Genomic DNA, 26,512 nt, shown 5'->3' with positions numbered 1-26,512 from the left:
AGCAAGCGTAAGACAGAAACACTGTAGAGCAGCCCTCAGCCTGGGGAAACTTAACAGTTAGGGAGATGAATTGGCTGCTCTGAGGAGGGAAAAGGAGTTAGAAATAATATTGCCTTGAAAACAGGGTCATCCCTGGACAGGATTCAGATCTCATAAATGCCTCTCCATGGGGATATCCTGTAGCTTCATGAAGTTACTCCAGTCTTACCCCAAACAGCCCTAGAAGAGACTTTGGCCCTACATCTTAGTTTTACAGAGGATCAAAGCTTCAAACAGGTCAGGGAGAGAAGAGGGACAGTTTGTCACCAGGCCATCACCACAAAGTTAAACACAATTTAGATATACATATTTGGGAATTGTAAGGGCTCAGACATCGCAAAGCCACAGGTAAAAACAATTTTGACCATCAATGAACAAGAGGGAAGTGCTGTCTTGGCTTTTTTACCCTTGTTTGTCCCTCTTTGGTTGTCCCTGGGACAGTTTAGGCACAGGGTAGGGAGCAGACTTCAGAGGGTCTCACAGGGATGCAGGTTTTGACTGAAGCTTTGACAAAGCTCAGTCAAAGCTGCAAAACCATTCCATAGCTTCACATTACCAGTGTTGGGAGTTTGCAGTCCCTCACCTCATGGGAAGAGTAAGACCCATAGCATCCTACAGTGGAGGATGGGAGACGAGTCGGCTTGCAACAACCCTGTCCTTGCCATCTTTATGTAATGCATAGGTTAACCCCACAGAGTTGATTCTTGGACATGCTTTTGCCCAGACTATAGAGAGAAGCACTCACACCAGCACCACAGCCTAGGGCTGTGAGAAAATCATTTCTAGCTTCTACCACCTCCTTCTGCAGGGGAGACTTAACAGCAAGGGGTGACCAGGCAATCTTAGACCCACTGGCGTGTTGCCTTTCAAACTCCCCCTCCGTGTTGCCTACATGACAGGTCCTCCACCATACACCCCAGTCTTCCCAGAGACACCAAGATATCTCTGTTCCACTTTCCTTCGGATAATGTAATTGTAAATATCCTAGGAAACCCTGGGACTTTCCTTTGGGACTGTGCTCAGCTGGTCCAGCACAGCCCATATACATCATACTCCCAAACCAGGCAGCAAAATGCAAACTGCTTTGTGGGAATTGCCTATGCCATATCAAGTCTCAGTCCTTTCCCAGGGATGGTCCTAATAATTTAAATAGTCTGGAAGGCCCTGGGTACTGCTTACCAGCACTGGTGTGACCCAGGGGACACCCCCCAAAACCAGCCTGGGCACAATCTGTGCTATGCTGCAGCCAAGGAAATCTCCTGCTGCTCCCCGAAGAGCAGCAGCCACCTGAGAGCAGGTTGTGCTTTCTCCACCTAAATGGTGTATTTGGAGCTGCATGAAAGCAGGAAGAGGGTGAGGTGGACTGGGAAGACACCTGGGGTCTTGTGGCACTGTCAGTGGATCCATGCACCAGGGACATGTCCCAAAGCCTCTCCCCATGTTTAAGCACTTCCAGAGGTATCCCTGAATGTGAAAGGGTTGTGGAGCAAAGGGGTGGAGGGCTGCACAACACAGCACAGGAGGGCAATGCCCTCCACCCTTCACTCCAGCTCAATGCTAGGTGACCCCAGACAAATTAAGCAGCAGCTAGAAATTACCGAGCCACTAATCCATGCTGAAGGAGCCGAGCTGGCTCGGGGCTGCTGGGCACTGAGGGCAGGTCTGCGGTCGTGTCGTCTCCCCCCTCCCATCGAGCGCAGCCTCTTCCCCAGGTTTGATCCGGCTCGCCGCCCGCAGCCCCGGCGGAGGCACCTCCATCCATCCCACCCATCGCACCTCACCGCGCCCCACCGCATCCCAGAGCGCTCCCACCGCAGCCCCGCTGCACCCCACCCGGAGCATCCCCAGTCCCCCGCCTGGCTCCCCGGGTGCCGCCTGCCCCCGCTCCGCCTTACCTTAGCGGGGCATGGCCAGGGACGGCGGCGGGGACGGGGCACGGGTGCCTGGCGCAGAGCCGTGCTGCCTCCAGCACCAAGCGAGGGCAGCGCCGGCCCCGGCTGAGCCTCTTAGCGGGGGAGGAGCCGGGCTACAGCCAGCCCCTGGTATGGGAGTGGGTGTGGTGTGGGGGTGTGAGTGTGTGTGGGTGTGCGTGTGGTCCCTCCATCGCGGGAACCGCAAGCGCCGCGCTCCCGCAGCAGCCTCACTCTCCAAGGATGCGTCCTCCTGCATCCCTGGAGGCTGCCCCGGGTTATGTTATCATAAAATCGTAGAATGAACTGGGTTGGAAGGGACCTTACGGATCACCTAGTTCCAAACCCCTGCCATAGGCAGGAACACCTTCCACTAGACCAGGGTGCTCAAAGCCCCATCCAGCCTGGCCTTGAACACTTCCAGGGATGGGCATCCACAGCTTCTCTGGGCAAACAACCTCTTCCAGTGCCACACCATGCTCACAGTAAAAAATTTATTCCTAATATCTAATCTAAGTCTCCCTTCTTTAAGTTTAAAACCATACCCCCTTTTTCCTATCTGCTCATGTAAAATGTTTTCATGGCACCCATGAAGATCCCTGCTACAGGTTTATCTGCAGTTCCAAGTCCTTGTTGTACGGAGCCCTGACGGATTCTTGGGCTAAAGGGTGGCTGGAAGGGTACTCCTGCCCTGAGGTCTCTGGCCTGTGCAAGGGACTGTATTGAGGTCCTATGGGGTGAGGCCAGGAGCTGACAGGCATCATGGTTTGAATGCACCAGCCTTGTGCACTTGTAAATGTGAAAACTGGGACAGGAAAACACTTGAGGACCAGGAAACTCAGAGCTGAGATTTTGCCTAGAAGCTTAACTCTGACCTGGTGACTCCCTTCCCAAATCTGGGCTAGTGTCTTTTTTCCTTCCTGCTGAGAAAGGTGGGGTTGGATTTTAATTGAGCTACGAAACATTACTGAGGTTTCTTACTTAGGTATAAAGCTTGTCATTTGAGCTACTGAAAGCTGCAAAATACACCTTTTCATTTGCAGTGTTATTGTAAAATTTGTTTCTAAGCTCCACTTAGGAATGAGGGAGCTGGAAATCCTCCTGTTGAATGCGTTTTTTTGGTGATGCTGCAAAAGTAAGGAGCAATAAGAGGGAGCCTCCTTGCTTCAAAGCTAACCAGGAACTCTGCTCAAAGTGTAGAAGTCACAGGTCCCTTCCCCAGCCCTTAGAAATGCCCTGCTGCTGTCCAGTCCTCAGCCATGAACAGACTCAAGCTGACCTTGAGCTCAAGACAGATGATTTGTGACCACCATGCCCAGTTTCACTCAAGCCCTCCTCATTGTGTCAATATAGTTGGTGTGGATGTGAGGGCAGATCCTGGCTGTGTCTGGGCTTTGCTCTGGACTGCATCTGATGCGCTTGGAAGGGCTTGGGCAGCCTTTCCTTGGGCCCAACATGACCCATGCATGTGTGGAAAGGCAGTGAGGGAGGCTCTGCCAGGAACGCAGGTACTTCCTGACTGCACCACTGGGTTTGGAGGTGGGATTTGAAGACTGCAAGGAGCCTTCAGACAACTGCTCAGAACAGACTCCAGTGGCCATTCCCTTGGTATTAACCTGGGCTATTGGCCAAGGATGTGGCAGCACCTGAACAGTTCTGAGGGACAGGCAATGAACCTGCCCCATTGCTGAAGGCCCTTCTGCCTCTGCAGCCCTTCCTGCTGGAAATCCCTCATCCTTTTGAGGGGCAGGAGGCTCATATGGTATGAGCCTCATATTCATATGTATGCAGGCATTAAGGTGGGAAGATGGTACCTATGGGGGATCTAGCTGCAAGAAGAAATACTTCAGCATCAACTTTCAGCCATAGGATGGATGTCTGTTCCTTCATGAAGATGCACTTTCAGGTCAAAGGCAGACCCTGAACTGCCAATTTACCATAGAATCATAGAACCATAGAACCATAGAATGGCCTGAGTTGGAAGGGACCTTACAGATCGCCTAGTTCCAAACCCCTGCCATGGGCAGGAACACCTTCCACTAGACCAGGTTGCTCAGAGCCCCACCCAACCTGGCCTTGAACACTTCCAGGGATGGGACATCCCCAACTGCTCTGGGCAACGTGTGCCAGTGCCTCACCATGCTCACAGTAAAGCATTTCTTCCAGGTATCTCATCTAACCCCACCCTTTCACTTCAAAGCCATTCCCCACTTGTTCTATCAAAACATGCCCTTACAAAAAGTCCTTAAAAAAAGTCCCCTACAAAAACTGATATGAAACTATATGAAATTAATGCTGTGAACAGAAATCCCTGGCAAATGACTCTGCTGTAGGGATGAGGAGATGCTGCAGGACCCTTGGTGAGCCTGGGGTGGATCCTGCCTGGAGCTGTACACTGCTCTACTACTTGCTGCTGGTCTCCAAACATGCACAGTCTCCGCACATCTCCACACTCACGTGCTGCCCTCCCACACAAATTCCAGCATCCCTATCTCTGTGCTGGTGTGCACCATCAGCACAGACACAGGCAGGGCTGCAAATCAACCTACACTTTTCAGCCCACTGCCCCACTATCAGCAAAATCAAGGTGTGGATGTTGGTGGGAAAGCACAACCTCCATGCCTCCATGATAGTCTGTGGCTTACCCAGGCTTGCATAGACCTTTTTTATAAAATGTGCACCAAGCAAGACTCAGTAAAGCTGCCTGGTCTACACCAGAGCTCCTGTGCTATGTTCGGCTGCATATGTGCCCAGCCGGGTCTGCTGCTCAGGACACCTTCCATGAGGGTATCAGGATGTTTGGAGAATTGAGGTGTTTGTGAGGCTTTTCCCCTAAGAAAGGTCCTTTTAAGGCTGGAGGGTCCGGGAAGATACCTTCACCCCACAATAGAAGGGCTTTTTCCAGATATCTGCTCCAGGCTCCTAAGGGTGGGCTGCAGAAGCACACAGCTCCTTCTTGCTGCAAAGCCTTTGAGCACAGGCAGCTGGTGGAGGGAAGCCGAGATGGAAGCGAGATCCCAGTGCCAGAGCTTTGGGTCTGTATGCTGCAGCAGCAAGACTGGAGATACCCATGGGCAGGGCCAGGCTTTTCAAACGCTCCGATGTGCATTGTGCAGGTTTGTTTTCTGAGGGAAAGCCATCCAAAACCCTCTTCCTCCTTCTACTTCGCCCATAAACTCTCCCCCTCTCCTTTTGTTTTTTCAGCAATCTGCAGAGCTCTTTTCCAAGTCAGGTGAGGCTCAAAAACCCAAGTGCCCTGCACTGTGGTGACTCTGGGGTATAGGATGCAAAGGCTATTTATAGTCAGAGGAGGTTACCCATCCCCTCCGTGGATTTTCTCTGTGAATGTGAGTGTAACCTTGTGTGAAAGCCTCATGCAGATCACCTTGTCTCAGTCTCAAAGTCTGCAGAGAAAATAATTAGAATGGAGTTTGGTGAATCAAGCAAATTCAAAAGGCTCTGCAGAGCCACCTTGTGCCCATCAAAAGCATTCTGGAAGAACAAAGCAGTTCAAAGGCAAGGAGTCTGAATAAAATATACACAATTTATTTATTTATAGGAGGTTTACAGCTGTACAATGTTGGCTTTCTGTTTGGACCATTCTCTGACCTTGTGCAGCATGACACGTCAGTGCCTTTGGAGATGAAGACAAGTCACAGCCTGTTTTAGCAGGCAGATGTCAAAAAGAAATTAATTCCACAGAGTGTAATGCCAGGCTGCCTGCAACCATTGAAATGATTAACAAAAGAAATGTGAAATACATCAGACACATGTCCTACCCCACTCATGAGGGACCGGAAAGTGTTTTTCAAACCTGCCCTCCTCTAAAAAAAAAAAAAAAAAAAAAAAAAAAAAAAAAAAAAAAATCAATCCTGAATATTTCTGTTTACTTCATTCAAAGAGAAAAGGCATCAACAATAGGAATGGCATTTCAATAATTCCCTTCCCTCATGTGCTCTACAAATAAGACAAAAAGAAGAGTAAGAAAGGTAATTTTTGTCATTTCATTTGAAATGTAGGGAAAGAAGGCTTCTGCTCTAACTTTTCCAAAGTTTTCTCTTTTTTTTTTGTTTTAAAAAGGACAAATAATACTGTTATTAAGACAATTTTGTCCTGATACAGAGAGATGATTTTTTTTTTTTTTTAAGACGTTATTAAAAAGCTGCCTTTCCTCTCTTTATGGCTTGATTCTCTGTAGGGAGGAAGGAGGCTGCCCATGGGTACCAGGGCACCACAACTCCTTGGTGAGCTTTGGCACCACTCCTTGGGGATCACGGTGCCATTTGGCACATGGCAGGGCACTCCTGGACAAACGGCTCTCCTTTGCTGCAGCCACCCACAGCCTGATTTCCTGAGAAAACAAGGCTAATGCAGGCAGGCAGGCAGGACACCTCCATCTGCTGATGATGGTCCTGTCACGTTCCTGCGATGCCAAATAGCTCATCCCCCTGCCAGGTGAGGTATCTTCGGGCATCCCTCTCACATATCGCTCTGAACATAAGCCTGAGAGATCTTCTCCTAAGACCCAAATCATACCTTCTAACCCCACAGTCCTGCTTCCATTTATTTTCAGTGATTAGTCTCATAAACAAAACTAGGATAAAATCAAAATATCTCTGCATTGGTCTTCCCAAATTCAAGGATTTGCTTTGACCTTGGGATCAAAAAGTTGCTTTACCTAACTAGGAGCATTTAAGTCAATTCTGCAAGATGCTGAACCAAACTTGGTCCCAGTGATGGCACCTGGAGCTGGAGGGTGCTCAGTGCAAGCCAGGAGTAATTGAGATCTGGAAAGAGCATCATGGGGACCTCTGCTTGCCTTTAAGTCCTGGAAAACAAGACCTAAGAACATAAGCAAATGTGGTAAAAAAGACAACTCATAACCGCAGGACTGTGAAGATGAGGAAAGGGGAAAAGCAGCCTGCAAAAATCACTGCAGTTGCACCATCAGCTTCTGGTTGCACCAAGAACTGAGCTAGCAGGTACTGTGACTTTGGGGAACACTTCACCATGTTTCAGACTTAGCAGACCTTTAGGTACTTTTAAGAAAACCCCAAACAGACTTGCAGGACAAACATGGGTGTTCAGTAGGACAAGCAGAAACCATTTGCTATGATAAAAGAAGGCTTTCCTGTTCACTTTTCTTCCAGGAAAAGGACTCTGCTCAGGTCAAAATTTACCAAGATTCAAAGATTTTGTATTAATTTCCACTTGCATGCAGGTGACTGCAAAATATTTGCTCGTTAGAAAATCTAACTGAAAAATCCCTTAACCTGCACCACTTTAAAGGCACACGAATAAAAAAACCCAAACAACAGGAGAAAAAAAAAGGGGTTGAAACTTGTCCTAGTCAGCTGCTGAAAGGCCAGACAACGGGTTGTTGTTTGGTTTATCTGGGATGATTTATAAGAAGCCAGATTCTGCCACCCAGTGGAATAAGGAAGATTAACCCAGTTTTCATGGATATCAGGAGCAGACTGTGGCCCTAGACACATCCCCAAGGATGCATTTGGGTTGTGCTTGTGAGACTGGCTCTAGGACTGTGCAACTCATACTTCATGACAGGAGACTGAAAATTAAAGGTGAGAGATGGACACTGGTATGAATGAAATATTCCCAGCATTTTCAGGCTGCACTGGGAGCAGTGCTCCTCTAGTACAAGCTAAAATCCCACTATTTTTAAAAAGAATTTGAGAAAGCGAGGCACTGAGAAATGATGAACTGTAGGCAGCAGTACAGATGGAGCCCATGGAGCAAAGCTCCCCATCCCCTGAACTTGACACTTCAGCCTTCAGAGGAACCAACCTTCTCTTACCTAAACACTGAACTGCCCCAGTAGACAACCCGCCCCAGCTCCTGGGGTGAGATTTTGGGATGGAGATGGCATGGAGACATGGAGACAGCAGGCACCACGGGAGTTCAGGAGGCACACACGGGAGACGGGTGCAGACTGATTCAGAAACTTGACCCCAGAGAACAGTTATCCCACCACAGCTGTTGTTATTTTTGTATACTTCAGAGTTGCATGGGGTTGAACAAGACTTGGGTGGAGACAGCTTGTCCCCAAAATGATGGAGCCTTTGGTCTTGTTGCCCCTGTGGATTTGGGATTTGGGCTGCCTTGGTGCGTTTTCCTTGCAGTTGCAGTATGCAAACCCATATCCAAAAAACATCCAGCAGGCCCCGATCGGTTTTTCCACTTCTCCTTTGCTGTGGTGCCTCCACAGATAAGCGATTACATGGTAATTTCAAGGGAGAAAACTCCATGCACACTACTCTTAACCCAAGCAAACACATTGAAGATGCACTGAAGCAGCTGGTGGGACCACGGTGGCCACACGTGTGCGTGGTGGCACGTGTGTGTGCCAGCCTGTGTAAACAAACAGCCCCAGGGCATCGTGCTCTGGCTGTCAGGACACACAGCATGCTCACAGAGGTCCCACAGTGCACGTGGCAGCCAGGGGGGCTGCAGAGGACGCCAGCAGAAGGATCATTGCGGTTCCCCAAAAAAGGCACCATTTTTTAACATTGAAAACACAAGATTGGCTCCTTGGAGTGGAATGCATGCATGGTTCATATACACTTTGCAGGTGGTAGGTAGGCTCTGTGTGTCTCTCTCTATATATATGTATGTGTGCATGTTTATATTCACATATGTGGCACCAGAAGAGTCATCCTTGAGTACTCAGACATTAGTGAGGATGTTACTGCTGAGCAGCATCACAGCAATGGTTCCAGGGAGATCGTTTGACCTCCTGTTCCCCTTGTCCTGGAGGTGCAGTGTGTGCACCGACTGCCGGTCGCTGGGATCCCCCGTGAGCACCACTTGGCCCAAGAACTCATCACTTATCAAGTTGTGGTTCCAGATCTGTGGAAACAAAACAGGGATGAGAGCAGCTCCTTCAGGGATGCAGCCAACCTTCATGAACTGGAGAGAAGGGGTTACTGGGGATGTGCCCTGAGCTGAAGCCAGGGAGGTGGTGAGGTGTGAGGGTGTCACTCTGGAAGTGAGACGGGTGAAGGACATGCCTTTACCAGATGTCACCATGGTGGTGAGAGAGGTTGAGCTGCATTAACTAATGAACAGATCTGCTGTGGACAGTGTGAGGAGAGGGTGGGGGGGGGGTTCCAAGTGAGAGAGGGTCTCCATCCCTCAGCCCACTGCTTGCCTGGCAGGTACCTGAACAATGATGGGTTGTCCTGGCTTCTTGCGGTAGAAGAGCCCTTTCACATCGAATTCTGGTGACACCGTGTTCTTCTTCACTGGAGAGCGAACCTTTTGCCCTTCGCACTTGATGATCACATAAGGGTCAGCTCCTGAGGAGAGAAAAGGGAATTTCTGGTTTGTTGTAGCTTCTGTAACTCCTTAGAGTCCTTTTCCAGGGGTGTCATGCAGTCCTCTGCCTCCATATCCCACCAGAGGAGATGGGTATCTGCCAAAGCGTTTGTCACACCCTGTATGATGTCCATGGAGCTCAGCTGTTTGGGTTTAATTCTATTGGGTGACATTGTCCCTGCACAGCAGGTGTTGATGGACTGCTATGAAGCTGGGGAAGGGTCTCGATGGAGCACAAATCTGATAAGGAGCGGCTGAAGGAGCTGGGGGGGCTTAACCTGGAGGAAAGGAGGCTCGGGCGGACCTTATGACTCCTACAACTGTCTGAATGGAGGATGTAACGAGGTGGGGGTTGGTCTCTTCTCCCAAGAAACAAGCAACACGACAAGATGAAAAGGCCTTAAATTGCACCAGCGGAGGTTTAGACTGGATATTAGGAAAAACTAACTCATAGAAAGGCTTATCAAGCACCTGGAACAGGCTGCCCAGAGCAGTGGTACAGTCACCATCCCTGGAGGGGTTTAAAAGATGCGCAGATGTGGCTGTTGGGAACAGGATTTAGTGGTGGACTTGGCAGTGCTGGGTTAAGGGTTGGACTCGATGATCTTAGAGGGCTTTTCCAACTGAAACAATTCTATGATTCTATGAAAGGGCCACCTCTCTTGTCCCCATATTCTACAGAAACACTCCTTCATCACTCCAAATCCTCCTGACCATTGCAGTAAATGTTCCATGGAGGACACCATCCTACTCAGCCCTCTTTTCAGGATTTGCTCTCCTAGAGGCAGGCAGAATTAAAACCATGGAGAAGAGAAAGAGGCTCACACAAGGAAATACCAAATAGAGGATTAAGTTACCAAGTTTACATACTACCAGCCCACAGCTGGATGGTACCTGAGCTTCCAGGAGAAGGAAAGAGTCCCTCATTAATGAATACTTTCATCTTGCCAAACAAAGTGCTTGTTTGGGGAATTTCAGTAGAGAAAGAGCTATTGCTATGGAAATTTAACTGCCAGAATGCTTTTTCTCACCATGAACTTTAGTTGCTATGATGGAAATACAGACCTGTTGGATGAGTTTTCTTGTCCAAGGGAAATGTGGAAATGAGGAGGAACAAACCAGCCCCTTCTGACAGCCAGGGATTTTGATTTCCAGACCACCTCTTTGCTCGCTTTCTGTTGGCAAGGATCTGGCTCCCCTGGTGAAACACAGCTGCTGGATCTCACAGCTGTTTTTCCAAATTACCTTGTCTTTTGGGATGTCCCATTGAATCCTCAGATTCCATCAGCCAGAGCCAAATTCCTATCTGTAAATCACTATTGCCAAAGTGTTTTGAAAGGCCTGGTCTGGGATGTGTGAGAGATGCCATTGCACTGGAAAACACCAAACACATTGTTGGTGGTGGGAGCTGAACAGCTGGAAAACAGCTGGAAGAAAGCAATTCCCAAGGGGTTTTTGTGGAGAAAATGTTTTGTGACTCCAGAATCCACACGTCTTCTTGTCTGAAGGAAAGATAAACCTCCTTGTTTCTGTGAACAGTTCAGAGACCTTTGGCTTCCGATTTCCCTGCATTGCTACAGGTGCACTGACCTGTTGTGAATAATCCAAGAAAAAACCACCTGCCTAGGGTTAAATTCCCTCCCCAAACACCAGATAGGGCATAAGAACTCCCTTTGTGGCATGTGGGAAGTAAGAACATTTGACTAGTCCTTGCTTAGGAAAGATCCTGCTCTTTACTCTCAGGGATATAGTGATAGGCAGCCCTAATAAAAATTCTTGGGTAAAAAAAATTACAATTTTAATTGGGTTTTATTTAGATCTTCTAAGTGTTTAATTTTTATATTTTAAATTTGGCTTGAAAGTGTTTGGCTAAATCTTGCCACAACCACCACATGTCCTTGACTCAGGAAATGGGGGAGAAAGGCTAGGATCTGGTCTATTTCCATGGTGGAAAGATATTTGCTTCTGTAACTGCAACCTCTAGACCTTCCATCCCAACTTCAGCAATCTCCCAGTACAAGCTATCACTGCCACTGGATTTCTTGGTCCAGATGCTCCAGGCAGACAGTACATAGGGCTCTTGCCATAAGCCTCTGTGTGGCTGTAGGACAGGGGGAGGTATGGTCCTGCTGCCATCTTCCATGCAAGAAAAGTGATGGATGTCAGAATTGGTCTAGATCCACACCATCCCAAAGTGACCTAAATTTGACATACCCTCTACTGATAAGACATTTATCCAGCCTCCAGGGATGAATGCTACACATCACGCTGTTTCTCTGTCCTTCCTACTGAAATGCCTTTAAATACAATTCCTGGCTTTTATGGCTGCTCATACTTGAGAGGAAAGCTTGGGTTGTTACAGGACCACTGCTAAGGGCTTTGGGGAAGTTTTGGGAGGGTCTCAGATAACAGCCTAAATATAACAGCTCCCAGATCATGTCCACTGCAAGAAGTGAGTTTGGTTTTATGTATCCCTAGTGCTTTTAGCATGCATATTTGTAATTCCTTAAGTCTGATAACTTAGCTTAGACCCAATATTCCGTTAAGCCAGGAGACCAAATATCCTGGAGGCCTCGCAGTTGGAGGCCGGAAACCCCTATGCTATCCTGAGAAACCAAGGTCTTCCCTAGAACATCCTGTAAGCCAAGATAGGCCCATCCAGGGGGGGATTCCTTGGGATGGGGGGTTTGTTTGAGCCTCTCATTGGGGAATCTTTGATAGATATGCTAATTTGCAAGGTCTATAAACTGTAGACGTGATCTATCATCGGGGTGCATTTCAGCGTGCATTTCGGCGCATTCCACCTGGATGAAGTGGTGCACCTTAAGGTTCCTTAAATAAACACCAAGGTAAAAAACCCTTTTTCCCTTAAATCGTGTTTGATTCTTAATTTTAAGACCAGGGAAAGGAAACAATATAAATTCCAGCCACATCCCAGTTCATAAATCACCTCCCAACTCCTCCGGGGCCGGACAACAGGTAGGGAAAGACCAGTACCTCCTTGGGAGTCCTGATTCTTGAGCCCAGCTGCAGCAAGGACATGGATCTGGGATACTACTTGTGGGTAGCCACACATCCCACTCCAGCAGGTGTGTGGTGGCTCATCCAATGTCAGCTCTCTGCAAGGAAAAACATGTGGCCTTTGAGAGGTGCCTAATCTTACCCCAAGGAGTTTGCTCTGGCACAATGAAGGACTGTATAGCCCATTCACTTAAGAGTTGGACTTAATGATCTTTGGATGATGCTTGTGGGTCCCTTCCAACTCAGAATACTCTGTGGTTTTATGACTATCCATTGTCCACTGTCAGACTCTGCTCCCCACTCCAATCTCCTCAACCTGGTTTTGGGATGCCCTCCCATATCATGCTTAGAAGCAGAGTGGGAGCTTCTCTGCATGTCTGTGGAGAGACCTGTAAAGATGTCCTGTCTCTTGATCACCCTTAACAGAAAGCCAAAGAGCAGCTGCAGGCAAGGCTGTGACTATTAAGAAAAACCACAAATCAAAAGCACAGGGCTGTCTCCAAAGAGCCAATTCCTCCCCATCCCTGCTCATGCTCCTTACCGGCAATCTGAAGGCACGTCTGTGAAAATCCTGAGAAGGAACTCGCCTTCATGACCAGGGTCAAAAGTGGTGGGGATGATGACGTAGCGGCCTTCCTTCAGGTCTGTCCTCAGGAAGACACTGCGGGAGTTGATGTAGATGGAGCTGGCCACCTTCTGCTGCAGGGTGTGCATCCGGTAGTTCCTATTCAACTCCACCTGGGCAGAGACCACAGTGGGATGGTCAGCGCATTGTCACTGGCTGAAAATGTACTGGTATCCACCATGGAGGGGGAAAGACTGCAAGGACTGAGTCCACAGTGCCAGGAGACCTGGAGTTAAGAGAACCAGCAAATTGGTCCCAGCTGTGCTGGGTGGAAAGCAACTGTGGACGTGGCTTTCCCAATTCTTTCGGCTCAGGGACTCATCTCCTGCATCACAGCTTAACACTGGGGACCCAGCAAACAACATGTAAGGATTAGTCTAACAGATCTCAACATTTGGAGAGAAAAGACTAATCATTGCTTTTAGCAAGAACTGTGCAGAATCACAGAATGGTTTGGGTTGGAAGGGACCTTAAAGATCATCTAGTTTCAATCCCCTGTCATGGGCAGGCACACCTCCCACTAGAACAGGTTACTCAAAGCCACATCCATCCTGACCTCGAACATTTCCAGGGATGGAGTATCCACAGCTGCTCGAGGCAACCTGTTTTCCATGCTGACCCCTTTGATATCCCTCTTCATCTCCAGAGGAGGGCAGGCTGTGCTGATGGCACCCCAGAAGTACCCAGATAATGCTTAAATGAGCGATATGGTCATGCAGGACTGATGTACCACTCCACAACCAACAAATTTATAGTGGCATTCAGGCCAACATGCAGGAACCCCAGCCTACCTTATGGATATCAAAGCCTATGGCCAAATTCTCTCCTTTGCCCTCTCTGCGAGTGGTCCTTTTGGGCTTCTGCTGGATGGAGATCAGCACTTCATCTTCTGCCTTCTTCACATCAAACACATACTAGAAGCAAAAAGAGGAAGGTAAGGGAGATTTTGATTAATACAGGATCCCTGGGCATGGGTGGGGGTGGATTTAACAGATTTAACATCAGTTTCTCTCCATCCACTTCCATGCAGGGACAACCTGGCTTCAGCACCCACTCTGAGAGCCCATACACTCTCTTCTTGGGACCTGGCATCAACTTGCCAAGACAGTGACCTTTTTGGCCCATCTTAGAGAAATACTGCGAAATCCAGTCTTTGAATTGCTCAGCAGAATCCAAGCAGTCTAGATGTAGTCCTATATCAGAGATTTTCACCCCCTGCAGTCTGCCAGAACTCCTCCTATAAGGCATGGAAGGATGAACTGATGTTCAGAGACCTAACAAAAAGGCTAATACAGAGCTGGAAGCTGGAAACAACTCTCCCACATCCTTGATGACATCTCCTGCAATGGACCAGACCATCCTTCATCTGCTTGTTAGATGAAGGACACAAAAGGTCCTCACTTGTGATACTGAGAATCACTGAGTTCAGAGCAGGACAAGAAAATTGTAGAATCATTTATGTTAGAAAAGATGTCTAAGATCATCCAGTCCAACCCTTACCCAAGCAATGTCAAGTTCACCACTAAACCATGTCCCCGGGTGTCCCCCACATCACATGCCTTTTGAACACTTCCAGAAATGGTGATTTCACCATGGCCCTAGGCAGCCTCTTCTAACATCTTCACCCTTCCAGTGAAGAAGTTTTCCCTAATATTCAATCTAAACCTCCCCTGGCACAACTTGAGGTTGTTTTCTCTTGTCCTACCACTTGTCACCTGGGAGAAGAAACTGACTCCCACCTGGATACAATCTCCTTTCAGGAAGGTGTAGAGAGCCATAAGGTCCCCTTGAGCCTCCTTTTCTCCAGAAAAGTTTGCTCCAGGAAATGAACTTCAAGCTAGAAGGAAATGGCTCTATGGGCTACACCTGTCCTGGTAAATTTAACAGTGTCAAAGTTTGGGCAAAAAACCTGGAATTTGGTCATTCAGACATCCAGATTATTGGAAATGACTCCTGGACTGGAACCAGACAACACTGATACCCTGTGGCACAGCTTGTTCTTCCCTTGTGCCAAGGGTGCTTGGATGCAGTCTCCCTGATAAGAGGGATAAGGTTAATAGAGTTGGCCTCAATGCTGGTCATGCTGAGCCAGAGAATTGCCATAAGCACAAATAATCTATTAGAGGTTTGGTAGCCATTTCAGTCTTCTAGGTACCTGTAGGACAGTTAAACACTTGGAAGCACATGTGAAGGCTCCAGAAGGGCCTCTGCCCCCTTACTCACTTGGGGGTTCTGCAGAAAGGTGTCCTTGTGGTTGATGCAGCCTCCAGAGCGGTTCTTCAAGGGGTCACTGCTTCTGGTCCATGCCCCATGTAGCACTGCCTCTTCCCAGGTCTTGTGGATGCTCAGGTAGGAGGTGTTGATCAGACGGCACTTGATGATGTCCGTGAAGTATTTGCAGAAATCTTCAAAGGTCATCCTGAATCAGGACAGAACTGGGTTATGCTGCTTCATTCCCTGGAAAAGTACACTGCAGGGATTTTCCTGATCACCTGTTAGAGAGTGTGGGTTGTCTCTGATGGCTGATGAATAACAAAAAATATCTCCAGAAGAGATGGAGGTACTTTTGTCTATGCCTGCAGTAAATACTTCTTGAGTTTAAACAACAGATCTCTGTGTTTTGGAGCAGGAGAAGCAGCACAGTGTCCCTTTCCCCACCCAAGGGTAAATGTGATACTGAAATGTTCCTGGTGAGTCTGTGAAATTCAGCACATTTATGACAGGTTCTCAGTGCCTTGGCGAAATGGTCTGGCCCCTGTGTGATACAGAGCAGCTTGCAATCCCAGGGTCATGGCCATCCAAAACTGACACCCATGGGCTCAAGGAGAGGGCTTCACTAGAGATCCTATGGCTTGGAAGCCTATTTTCTCTGGATAGCTGTATGCATGGAAATGATGTACATGCTCCATGGGGTGAGAGGATGCTGTGGGCATGGCCTGTGGTGACGAACTCAGGAGGGACTCACCAGAACTCTCCATCATCTTCCACTGTCATTCCCATCTTCTCTCTCTCACTTTTACTCACTTTCTGCCACTCCTCAGAGCTGAGGGAAGAGAACAGGATCATTACTCAAAGGTAAGGGACACAGAAGAATTTGAGGCTCAAGGACTGTATATAAAGCCAGTCCCCATGATGCTGTGGTTAGGTCATCTGCCAAACAGGGGGAAAGTGCAGCACGGCTTGGAACTTCAACTTCCTTCCTGACCAGTGGAGGTGAATCCAGCCTGGCAAGGTTTTATTTGGCCAGTAGAATCACAGCCCTATCTGTGAAGACAACAAAATTGACTCTGGCCAAAGGCTCTGGTTGCACCAGCCCTTGGTTCCCCATCTCATCTACAGCCATCACAGCAGCCAGTGGTGGCAGAGGTTGATTCTGTTGGGTGCTTGTTTTGCTGCAAAAAGACTGGGAGCACAAAGGTGAGCTATAAACATCCTTCGCTAGAACAAACAAACATGGAATCATGGAATCACAGAATGGTTTGGGTTGGAAAGGACCTTAAATATCATCTCATTCCAACCCCCCTGCTATGAATAGGGGCACCTTCCACTAGACCAGGTTGCTCAGAGCCCCATCCAACTTCGTCTTGAATGCTTCCAGGGATAGGGCATCCAAGCTTCTCTGAGTAACCTGTGCCAGTTCCTCACCCTCACAGGGAAGAATTTCCCACTGAAACAAGCTGTCCATCCCAACTCACGTGTCACTCCAAGGGCCGTTCCACTCCCGCTCGCCCCATGGGTTGCGCATGCGGATCATGTCCAGCTTCTCCGACTTGAAGAAGGACAGAAGGCCATGGCCAAGACGGACCTTCCGCACGTCCGTCACCGCGTACGCGTGGCCCTTCACCAGTCCGCAGGCCAGGCGAGCCTCCATGTCAGCCGCTGACGTGGCCTGGCAGGAGGACACAGACAGTGCTCAGACCAGGGGGACATGACCACCTCTGCAGGGGCTGGGAAAGAAAGGAACTCAGATTTCCCTGCAGGTTTCTTCAAGCCAAAATGAAAAGCATCAATGGTCAGGGAAAAACCCAGTTGGCACAGGTCTCAGATGCCATTTTATGTGCTGAATCCCTCCTTTTCTTCATTTGCTTCATGAGGTCTCTGAGCTCCCATACTGGCAACCAATAAAGCTCATCCTTATGGTTATAATGGGAGGTCTGGCAACCAGCATTTGTAGAGATGCCCGGATGCAGACACCAAAACGTCTTTCTCTGGAGTGGATCACCTCCTAGCATTTAAACGGTACTGGGATGAACCTGGGCTCTTGGACATAGCAACAAGAAATAAAGAGGGTTGGCTGGCATTCAGGATTAACTCCTTTTGCCATCAAGAAGTTGGAACCCTTGGCCACAATTTATCCAATCTAATTTAGAAGTTTATGACTGTGTAAGACAACTGCCTCCTAAAACGCCTATTCCCAGGGGACCATGACCATACTGGTAACGCTGCTTACTTTAATGGAGCAGCTGATGAGGCCTCCCCTGTTGTGCACCTTCAACACGCGCTCAAAGAGCAGGTTTCGCTTGGCTTCGTCAGCGATGTAGTCCCCTTCGGTCAGGTCGATAGGTTCAGAGACCCCACCAGTGAAATCCACCAGGGCATCAGCAGTGTTGCCTCCATCCAGGGCCTCGTAGCAGCCTGACAACCTGAAAGAGGGTGACAGGGATGGCAAAGGGGTCAGGGACAATTCTTAGGGCAGCCTTGGGAATGGAGATTTGCAGTTGAACTTCAAGTGGGAGAGGATAGCAAACTACGGTGAAAAGATAGGACCCACATTCCTTGCAGCACTCTTGCTGCCATAGGACCAAAGTAAAAGGAACTTGAAATCTCTAGAATAGGCGTTGCTTAAAGAAACATTGAAGGGTATTTTGCTTTAAGGGTAAATTAAGGCTAGAGAAGGGTTTTTTCCCTTATTTTTTGTCTGTTTGAGTTATGCACTACTACTTTCCTGTCCACAGGAAAGATGTTGGTTCCACTGCTGCAAGCCAGCTGATGAATGAACAGAGAGGAAAAACAGAGTGCTCAGGTCCCACTTTATCCTACAACTGCCTGGGTACCTACTTGGCATAAGCTTTCTCCACCAAGGCACACCAGAACTCATTCTTGGAGTTGGAGTGGCAGTAGATGAGCTGGTTGTGGAGTGTAGGAAGGCGGTCATCGATCACCACATCCAGCCACTGACCAAAACGCCAGAACTGGAAGTGGAAGATCCCCACATAGCTCTCGGGTTTCTCAGGGTTCCACTCCTGCTCCTTCCAGTCTGGGATGACCTGCGAAAGAAGAGGCACATATATCTAAATGATTCCCTTTTTTCCTGGGATTGACTCTCATCCTGGAACTAATGCAGACAATATCAAAGGCAAGGAAGAATATGAGGGGGATGGATTTGCTTACAGTCTGCTGGGGCCAGATTTCGGACCTGGTTCCACCAATGCAGACTAGATTAATGTGACTAGAATAGCTTAGACTTCACTGTCCCTCGGAAGGTGGAGTTAAAGACCTTTGTCCTCTTTCTTATAACCCTGCCCTGGACATCTGTTGCCATCTACTTCTGTAGACAGGCTATTGGAGCAGAAGAGTTCTTTGTCTAACCAGGGGCGGTTATTTTTATGAACACATTTTTTGTTTTTTTAGTGTCAGTAGGGTACTAACAAAGGGCACCTTCTTTGATTCTCCTACTTGATTCTGGTGTGACTTGACTGGCCCAAGAGCAAGTGTTGTATTCATCTACCTACTGCCAATGAACAGGCAGCAGATACTCTGTATGAACTGTTAAATAAAAGTGGGAAAAGCAGGATTCCCTCAAGGTCTCCATTCTTCCCTGTCAAGAGCTACCATGCTCATCCAAGCAAGCACAGCAAGATGACTTGATGAAAGAAGGAAAAGAAGGCCTAAGTTGAAAGAAACCCTAGAGCAGCTGAGGAGTCTGAGGAGGCACAGGTTTGGTGTCACTGCCAGCAGGGCAGGCACAAGCAAAGGGTAACTGCCAAAGTCCATAGCCCTTCATGGCTGCAGGCACCACCAGCTCTGCTTTGGATGGAAAATTCGCCCAACAGCTGCAACAGAAATGAGCACAGCCAGGCACAGACATTACACGTAGGGGGATCTGCATCTTGTTTAGAACCAGGACACAGAGGCACACAGCAAGGAACTACCCCACTGCAGTTTAGCTTTTGTTGAGGGCGGAGGCAATGTGGTTTTACTGCATGGCCAGGGCGGGCTGTGGGGCCATGTGTATTTACTGTAGTTGATGGCTGACAGATACTGACTTATTCAGCAGCAGGAATGTGACTGACTGTCCACACCCCTGCTGCTTCACTTACCCGCTCCCAAAGGATCATGAGCTCAGTGAGGAAAAACCCCAAGGTGTCCATGCAAGCACGTATTGTGTTCCAATACACCAAATAATCACTGTCCTGTGGAGAGCTGGGCATGTTGGGGTGGGATAGGAGAGGACACAGCTACATTGCATGGAAAGAGCCTCTTCAAGAAGTCACAGGACATGGTGAAACCATCTTCACTGTGCTTTGGGCCCTTGTCCAGCTGACAGAGCCCTTTTTTTTTTTTTTTTTTTTGTCTGCTGTCACAAAGCAGGAATTGTGCAGAGAGAATTCCCTCTGAAGAGCCCCCCGACTCCTTAGCTACCAGCAATGATCCAGCCCAGGGCTCTTACTGCTCCTACACTGAAATTAATCATGCCATCAGCCCTGCAAGCTCACTGGAACTCTTTGAGTTGTCTGAATCAATAGAAGCAGAGCAGACAAAGCCATGAAAAAGAGCCACATTTGGAGGGTTTGGTGTTTTATAGGAGTGCTAACAATGTCCCAGAGTCCCCTCTGGAGACTGCCAGGAAAGGTCAGACAACCCTCCATCAGTGCCCATCGATTCCCTCCTGCCTGGAGCTCATCCTAATGAATTGTCATAGAGGACCATCATGATAATCAACTCGCTATTAATGAGGGCTTAGAAATGATCCCAGCATTGATTAGAGGCAGCTTGTCAGCCAGAGCTGGTAGTGACAGCTTCCAGCTGGCTGGGTCTGAGATTTGCTCTGTCATTCGTGGCAGGACACCATCCTCCTCCATCCCTTCACTTGGGGACAGCTCTGGGAGCACCCTCCACCACTGAAGGCAGCACAAGCAGTCAGCTTTCATCCAGAGCAAGGTCCAGGAGCAAGGATGGGTTGTATTTGTACACTGACCCAAGAGGAGTCTGATCTCCAGAGGTGTTCCCTGCTGGAGAGTATGCCATGGACCACCCATCCTAGGATCTCAGCAAGTCCTGGACTCAGCTTGGTTGTGTGACACTGGGGCAGTGGAAACCACGTCTTCTCCTTCACCCAACTGTGCTGCTTTTTCCTTAGGGTCTCGCAAAATCTGGAGCTGCAACACCGTTTAGTGTGACAAATTTACAGTGAAAAGGTTCAGAGACAGGTAAATTGGGAGCTCAGAAACACCAGGTGCCCCTCCCTAAGCTGATTTAGGGCTTTTTTCAATTTTCTTAAGAGTGGCTAATTAAGAGAAAAGGCACCTGTGGCCCTGGAAAAAATGTCCCTGATTAGAACAAGAAATTGGTACACGCCAAGTTCTCAAGCCTTCTGCTGGGAACTGGCCAACTCAGGATAAGGAGAGAGGCACCCAGCTGTACCAATCTGCTGAACTGTGGCACAAACTCAGATGAAATTCCCCTGGGAGATGGGTCAGGGTGGTGTATCTGAAAGTCTTTATGGGATGCTGAAACTGTGTAGGGATAGTTTCAGTGACTGGTAAAAAGAGGCTCATCTTCCTTGCAGCAGAGAGAGATCACACTGCCCCCTTCACCTCTCTCCCCAGCTCTGAAGAAAACAAGGATCCACCTGAGAATCATTTCCCCTTCTATGCCCAGCTTCAAACCCCTCTCCAAACCACAAAAAAACTCCATGAAGCCTTTCATACCAGGAGAGAAGAAGGTAAATGTTCATCTTACATTTTACAGGAAGTTAAAAGGGGCTCAAAAATACCAGCATTGAGTTGAAATTTGGTGCTTTATTGCATGCAGGATTAGGGTAGCTTCCAAAGGGAGCATGAATAAGACACAAGCAGCCTCAGTCCTTAAGGGGAACCCGTTGTCTAGGATTTTATTTACTGTGGTACACCAATACCCAGCAAGATATCTGCAGCAAGAACTCTACCCCAGCAATGTAGCAATGGCATATTGTGAGACTTGGCATGCAAAACCCCCTTTGGATGTTGCCAGTGGCTCCTGTTACTTCATCTGAAGTGGTTTCTAGTCAGGAACTCTGCTCTGGGATATACAAGGAGGGAAAGTCTGCTAGGACCCTAGAGGTGTGTTTGGCCAAGCAGGGATGCATCCATTTTTCTCTCTACTCACCGAGTCCAGCATTTCTTGGGGTCTAAACAAACACATCAACTTCTCTGGCAATGGCCACGGCATGGCTGTAGGATTTGGTGGTTGCTGAGCTTTGGCTGTGGGCAAGACTCAGAGCTCCCACCATCTCTCCAGCCAGTAGCTGATCTTCCTGCTTTCTTTCTCCTCTCTGCCTGGCATGACTTGTGCATATCATTTTATACACTATTGTTGGGCTGGGGAAGGCATAGGGTCTGCATCTCTGGAGGCTTTGGAGAAGAGGTTGGACTCTTTTTGGGGCTGGTCTGCATGAGTCAGCAGGCCACAGGTACAAAGTCACCTTGCCCTGGCTTTTCCATCACTGGTCTCTCCTCACACATCTTGGGAAGATGTCAGGCTGCAACTTGAGGAGTACCCACACACATTTGAGTGAAATCTGAGCAAAGGACCAACTGTAAGAATACTTAACTCTTTTAAGGGACTTTTCTATCTGTCTGTCTCAAGAAGCTTCATTGCAGTACTCTCCATATTTTGGTGGAGGAAAAGGAAACATCCAAAGTTAGTAGTTTATTCGCAGTCATGGGGCAAGCTGGGCACAAAACACTCTCCCATTCCAATATTTATAAATGTACCACTCCCCTCCGCTTCCATGGTCACCCAGACACCCTTCCCCGTGTTGTAGAGGGCAGGAGACACTGCTTTTCAGGGACAGAAGCAGAAGCAGGTTCCTGCTCTGCGGTTTGCAAAGTGCTCTGCATCCTCATGGCTCTCTGTAGATACTGCAGAGCAAATATTTTCACGGGTGCTTTAAGGACAGAACAAAGCACAAATTAGCTCTGCACACACACACATCTGCTCCAACCCTTCTTTGGACCAACACACTCCACCCTCCCCTGAGCAAGAAATGGAGGCAGTGGTCAGAAAAGGCTGGTCCAACCTCCCCATTAGTTCAGTGGGTTTGCAATCTGCAGAATACAGTGAGTCCAAATGTACTTCAGCTTCATAGCAAGGTGGATTCTCCATGGGACTGGTCTTCAGAGACTTCAAGCAGCCACAGCAGCAGCACTAGTCACCAGAGCCTGCAAGCAGTCAGCACCTTGCAAGGAGAGGAACTCCATCACAAACAAGTCCTCCCTTTTTAATGGCTAGAATGGAAACTGGAAAGCAGGGCTCTCTCCAGGGGTGCCTGCTGTTTTCCAGTACGGCAATTACTTATTTTTCCAGCAGGCTTTTGCCGTGCAGTTGCTACAGTGAGAGGACTTAGGGCAACCTCATATTTCCAAGCCAGCAAGATCCTGCGTGAATCCCTGATGAATTCACAAGCACACAGTCTTATACTCCAGCCAAAAGCAGCAGCAAGCTCATGGTTCCCTTCTCCCCATCATTCAGAAAGTGGACAGCACGTTTGGGGAATATTTCACAGGGCTAAGGGGCACCAGAAGCACTGAGCTGTTCTCTGCTTTACCAGTGCTGTCTCTCATAAAGAAAAGAAAAAGACAGATGTAGAAACTGAACAAAGAACTGAACTGAAAGAAGTATAGAAAAGCTGAGCAAGAGGGGATCAGGCTTTAAAAACAACGGAGCCTTTCAGCTGTGCTGGTTCGAGGCCGCCAGTGAAAGTGAGGAGGAAATACATCACCTTGCGGATCTGGGCTAATTCCGCTATCCGCTCCCCAAATTCCTGGGCATCTGCCTCATTGCACTCCACCTCCTTGGCCCCTAGCTTCTTCCAGAAGATGCCCACCGGCTCCAGCAGCTGCCGGTTCATGAGGTGGGTGAGATCAGGAGTCCAGTGCTGGGAGGTGCCAGTGACCGTGACCTTCCCAGGTCTCTCCAGCTGCATGTCCCAGCGGAGGAAGCGCAGTCTGTGCTGCTGGATGAAATCCACTCGGTAGATGTGCTCATTGGGACGCAGCAGCTTCTCACCATCCTGGGGCCTCGCGTTTTTTTGCTGCAGGCTCTGGAATCGCAGCCGCATGCGCCGGGTGAGCTGCTCGTCGCGGGTGAAGGGCAGCTCAAGCATCCCTGCCTCAGCTGCCATCACCTTGGCTGCTCCTCTGCTCCCTCCTCAGCAGTGTGTGGCTCTCAAACAGCACACACAGGGGGAAAGATCAGACAGGCCCCTGGAGCTGGTGTCCCTTCTCCACAGTCCCAGCAGTGCTAGGCAACCTAGGCCAGTGACGCAAAACACCTCTGGGACTTCCCCTGAGTGCCCTCCCAACTCGTTTGCAGATTCAGAACTGTTGGTGCTGCTGTGCACAATAATCTATAGGGAAGGGATGTCTGATGTCAGCCTCCCTGACAACCTCCCTGACAACCATGGCTCATTATCCCAAAACAAAGCCAGGGATGCCACCTTGGCAGGGATGAGGGGCAATGGCTTTCTCCAAGTGTAGGTTCATGGGATAATTCAGGCTGGAATGAGACTCTGGAGAACTCTGATCCAACCTACTGCTCAAAGCAGGACTTATTTCAGGGTTAAATCATGTTTCTTGGAGCTTCAGCAAGTCCATCTCTGAGTATCTCCATGGACAGAGGTTCCACAGCCTCTCTGGGCCCTGTTCCAGTGTCTGACTGTGCTCATGCTGAAGATAAGCTGCAGCTTGTGCTGCTGTCCTTTGTCCTCTGACTGCATCCCTGCAAGACCCTGGCTCCATCTTGTCCACACTCCCCTATCCAGGCTGGATGGGGCTCTGAGCAACAAGGTCCACTGGAAGGTGTGTCTGCCCTTGGCAGGAGTGTTGGAACTAGATGACCTTTGAAGGCCCCTTTCAACCCAAACCATTCTATGATTCTATGGTTAAGTAGCTGCACGGAGCAATAAGCTCCCCTTTCACCTTCTCTCCTCCTGGATGCACAAACCCACTTTCCTCCAGACCATTTTGGTGGCCTCCATCAGGCTGTGCCATCCAGGAAAGCACATGAGGGTCCCAAGGGATGGATTGACTATAAGTCAATGAATAGCAAACCACTGTGACCATCATGTCCTTTTCTGGGTAGCATAGCTGGCAGGAGTCAGACACCACACTGCTCCTGCAGCAGCAAGTCAGCACCAGCATCCTGGCATGGTTTTGCCCCCCATTTTAATGTCTCAATTTCTTTTAATAAAAGCTAGACACATCTGAAGGGTCATACAAAGGGTGTTACAGAGCCAGATCACACCTAGAGCCATGTAGGGTCAGCCAAGGCTCAGGAGTTTAGAAAACAGCTCTCAACTAAATTCCAGTACCCCACTCCCACTCAGTGACTCACAGGCATAATGGGAAGTAGGGAGGGACATGGAGAAAGCAAGGTGGAAGAAAATGTTTGAATAAAATAACCTCCTGGGATACACAGGGATGTGCTGGCCTGCCTTATTTTCTTGAAGGTATTCCCCCTCCCCACACTTGAGAGAGACAGTTTCACTGTGTGAAATGGAGCAAGGGACATACAGAGCCTATGTAACATCCTGGTGTACACCAGGAAAACATTTTCTAGTAGCAGGGGAAAACCTGGGACAAGATTCCTGGACTGATATTTCAGAGATACTAAAGCCTGCATCAGCATCTTTCAGCTCTTGCCAGACCCCAAACAGAGACATTTTGGTGTCCAGCAATGTTATCACAATTGCATGTGTAACCACACTGAGGACCAAGTGGCCCATTATTTCTGTCTCTGAGATCTTCAGCAAATAAGAAATTCTTTACTGTGAGGGTGGTGAGGCACTGGCACAGGTTGCTCAGAGAATTTGTGGCTGCCCCATCCCCGGAAGTTCAAGGTCAGGTTGGATGGGGCTTTGAGCAACCTGGTCTGGTGGAAGGTGTCCCTGCCCATGGCAGGGGAGCTGGAACTAAATGGTCATTAAGGTCCCTTCCAACCTATACAATTCTATAAATCAAATCTTTCTGAAAGAAAAGAGGGGGGAGGTAAAAAAAAGCCTCTGAGAGTTAAAGCAATGGAAACTGAGAAGTCACAAACACCAACAGCCAAATTGCCAAGGGAGGAAAAGCAATGCTTGACAAACTGAAATAATGAAGTGTCCAAAGGGATGCAGCCTCTGGTTGGCATTTCCCAGGGCAGAGCTGGAAGTGAATGGTGAGGAAGGAAGACAACTTGCCCACTCACCCTTGGGGGATGTTGATGGTGAGGAACAAGCTAAACAACCCCGTGCATCACCCTTGTAATGAGAGCCACAGCAGTCACCACCACCACCACAGCAGGAAGCCTTATTGCTTATCTAGAAGGCAACAACAGCTATCCTGTTCCTGTAAAGAAAAACTTTGATTTTAATAAAAAATGGGGATGCTGCAAGAAATCCCTGAGCTTGCTGTTTATGCTCACCACAGGAAGCAGAGATTGGAAGAACCACAGCACACAGAGCAGATGTAAAGGTGTGGGGTGGAGGAAACCATCTCAGACCTGTGGCTATGGGAGGCTGTGGGTGAAGTAGGTGGTGCTGTCTGCACAGACTGGCTGCCTTTTACAGTAAAATCTGGGAGAAGTTGCTTGCAACTTGCTGGTCCCTTGCCCTATGATGATGCACACCTGTACCAGAGTCTGTACCTGCCTTGGCTTTCACAGGGCTGACATCTTGCACAGCTGAGGACATGGTGGAGATGGGCACAGACTGTCCAGGGATGTGGCACTGAGCACCTCCTTCCCCCGAACCTCTCTGCTTGCTCCCCAGGTCTGCAGCCCCTTGCTCTGGTGCAGCTCCTTGGTGGCTTTCTGGCCTACTCTTGAAGGAACACTGCCATATGGTGCCATCCAGCCATGGGACATGCCAGGGTTGGATGCTTTGGGCAAGCAGTGAACTTGGGAGAGATGCTAACGCCCTGAAATCAGGCTATCAGCCCCAGCATGAGGTGTCAGTGCCAAGGTGGGAACACAGTAAACAGCCAAAGAGAGAGAACACCATGGGAACTAGGGAAACGGGGCCAAATGCTGCAGCTGAGCATCCTGAGTTTTGTACTTCTTGTTAATTTTTAGGTTATGTTGGAATTCAAAGGGTCACATTTGGGACCTGAAAAACAGGATGGGATTTGATCCACTTGGTTAAGGAGAAACTGGCCAAGGGTTTGGCTGGAGTGTGGTGACTGCAGTCATGATGACTAATTCTCTTTGAAATACAGTTCTTTTAGGGAGGTTTTTGCACATCGTCAGCTTTTCAGGACATGAGGCATCCCTGAGAAACAGTCTTTGAGCTGGACAAACACAATGCAAAGCCAAGGTGTTGAAGACAGGCACGGGGAACCACTCA

The 26,512-nt window shown here is 48.7% G+C and overlaps 3 protein-coding genes across 6 annotated transcripts in view; all 3 read right to left on the bottom strand.

The window, feature by feature from the left end:
• The window catches only part of MYO7A (myosin VIIA), a 101,826-nt gene extending 99,801 nt beyond the window's left edge, over positions 1-2,025 (bottom strand). For all 4 annotated transcript variants that reach the window (XM_032098966.1, XM_032098967.1, XM_032098968.1 and 1 more), the window contains exon 1: positions 1,935-2,025. The gene's annotated coding sequence lies outside the window, so the exon portion shown is untranslated. The remainder of the gene's footprint in view (positions 1-1,934) is intronic.
• Positions 2,026-5,475: 3,450 nt separating this feature from the next.
• CAPN5 (calpain 5) overlaps positions 5,476-26,512 on the bottom strand; it is a 52,989-nt gene continuing 31,952 nt past the window's right edge. The window contains exons 4-13 of the mRNA XM_032098964.1: positions 17,989-18,197; positions 17,381-17,573; positions 16,626-16,819; positions 15,896-15,973; positions 15,154-15,349; positions 13,722-13,844; positions 12,847-13,043; positions 12,282-12,403; positions 9,129-9,265; positions 5,476-8,816 (exon numbers count right to left, since the gene is read on the bottom strand). Of these exons, the coding sequence (XP_031954855.1) occupies positions 8,634-8,816; positions 9,129-9,265; positions 12,282-12,403; positions 12,847-13,043; positions 13,722-13,844; positions 15,154-15,349; positions 15,896-15,973; positions 16,626-16,819; positions 17,381-17,573; positions 17,989-18,197 (1,632 nt within the window). The 3' untranslated portion in view covers positions 5,476-8,633. The remainder of the gene's footprint in view (positions 8,817-9,128; positions 9,266-12,281; positions 12,404-12,846; positions 13,044-13,721; positions 13,845-15,153; positions 15,350-15,895; positions 15,974-16,625; positions 16,820-17,380; positions 17,574-17,988; positions 18,198-26,512) is intronic.
• OMP (olfactory marker protein) lies at positions 21,826-26,506 on the bottom strand. The gene has a single exon (XM_032098965.1). The coding sequence runs from the start codon at positions 23,312-23,314 to the stop codon at positions 22,835-22,837; it is 480 nt and encodes a 159-aa protein (XP_031954856.1). The 5' UTR covers positions 23,315-26,506; the 3' UTR covers positions 21,826-22,834.

Source organism: Corvus moneduloides, chromosome 2 (genome assembly GCF_009650955.1).
Source record: "Corvus moneduloides isolate bCorMon1 chromosome 2, bCorMon1.pri, whole genome shotgun sequence".
NCBI lineage: Eukaryota > Metazoa > Chordata > Aves > Passeriformes > Corvidae > Corvus > Corvus moneduloides.
The sequence above is the reverse complement of the archived record's forward strand: the minus strand, read 5'-3'. Positions and strand labels throughout refer to the sequence as shown.

What these genes read in the sequence shown, in the direction of transcription:
- OMP (XM_032098965.1), bottom strand. Translation starts at nt 23,314, where the DNA reads ATGGCAGCTGAGGCAGGGATGCTTGAGCTGCCCTTCACCCGCGACGAG.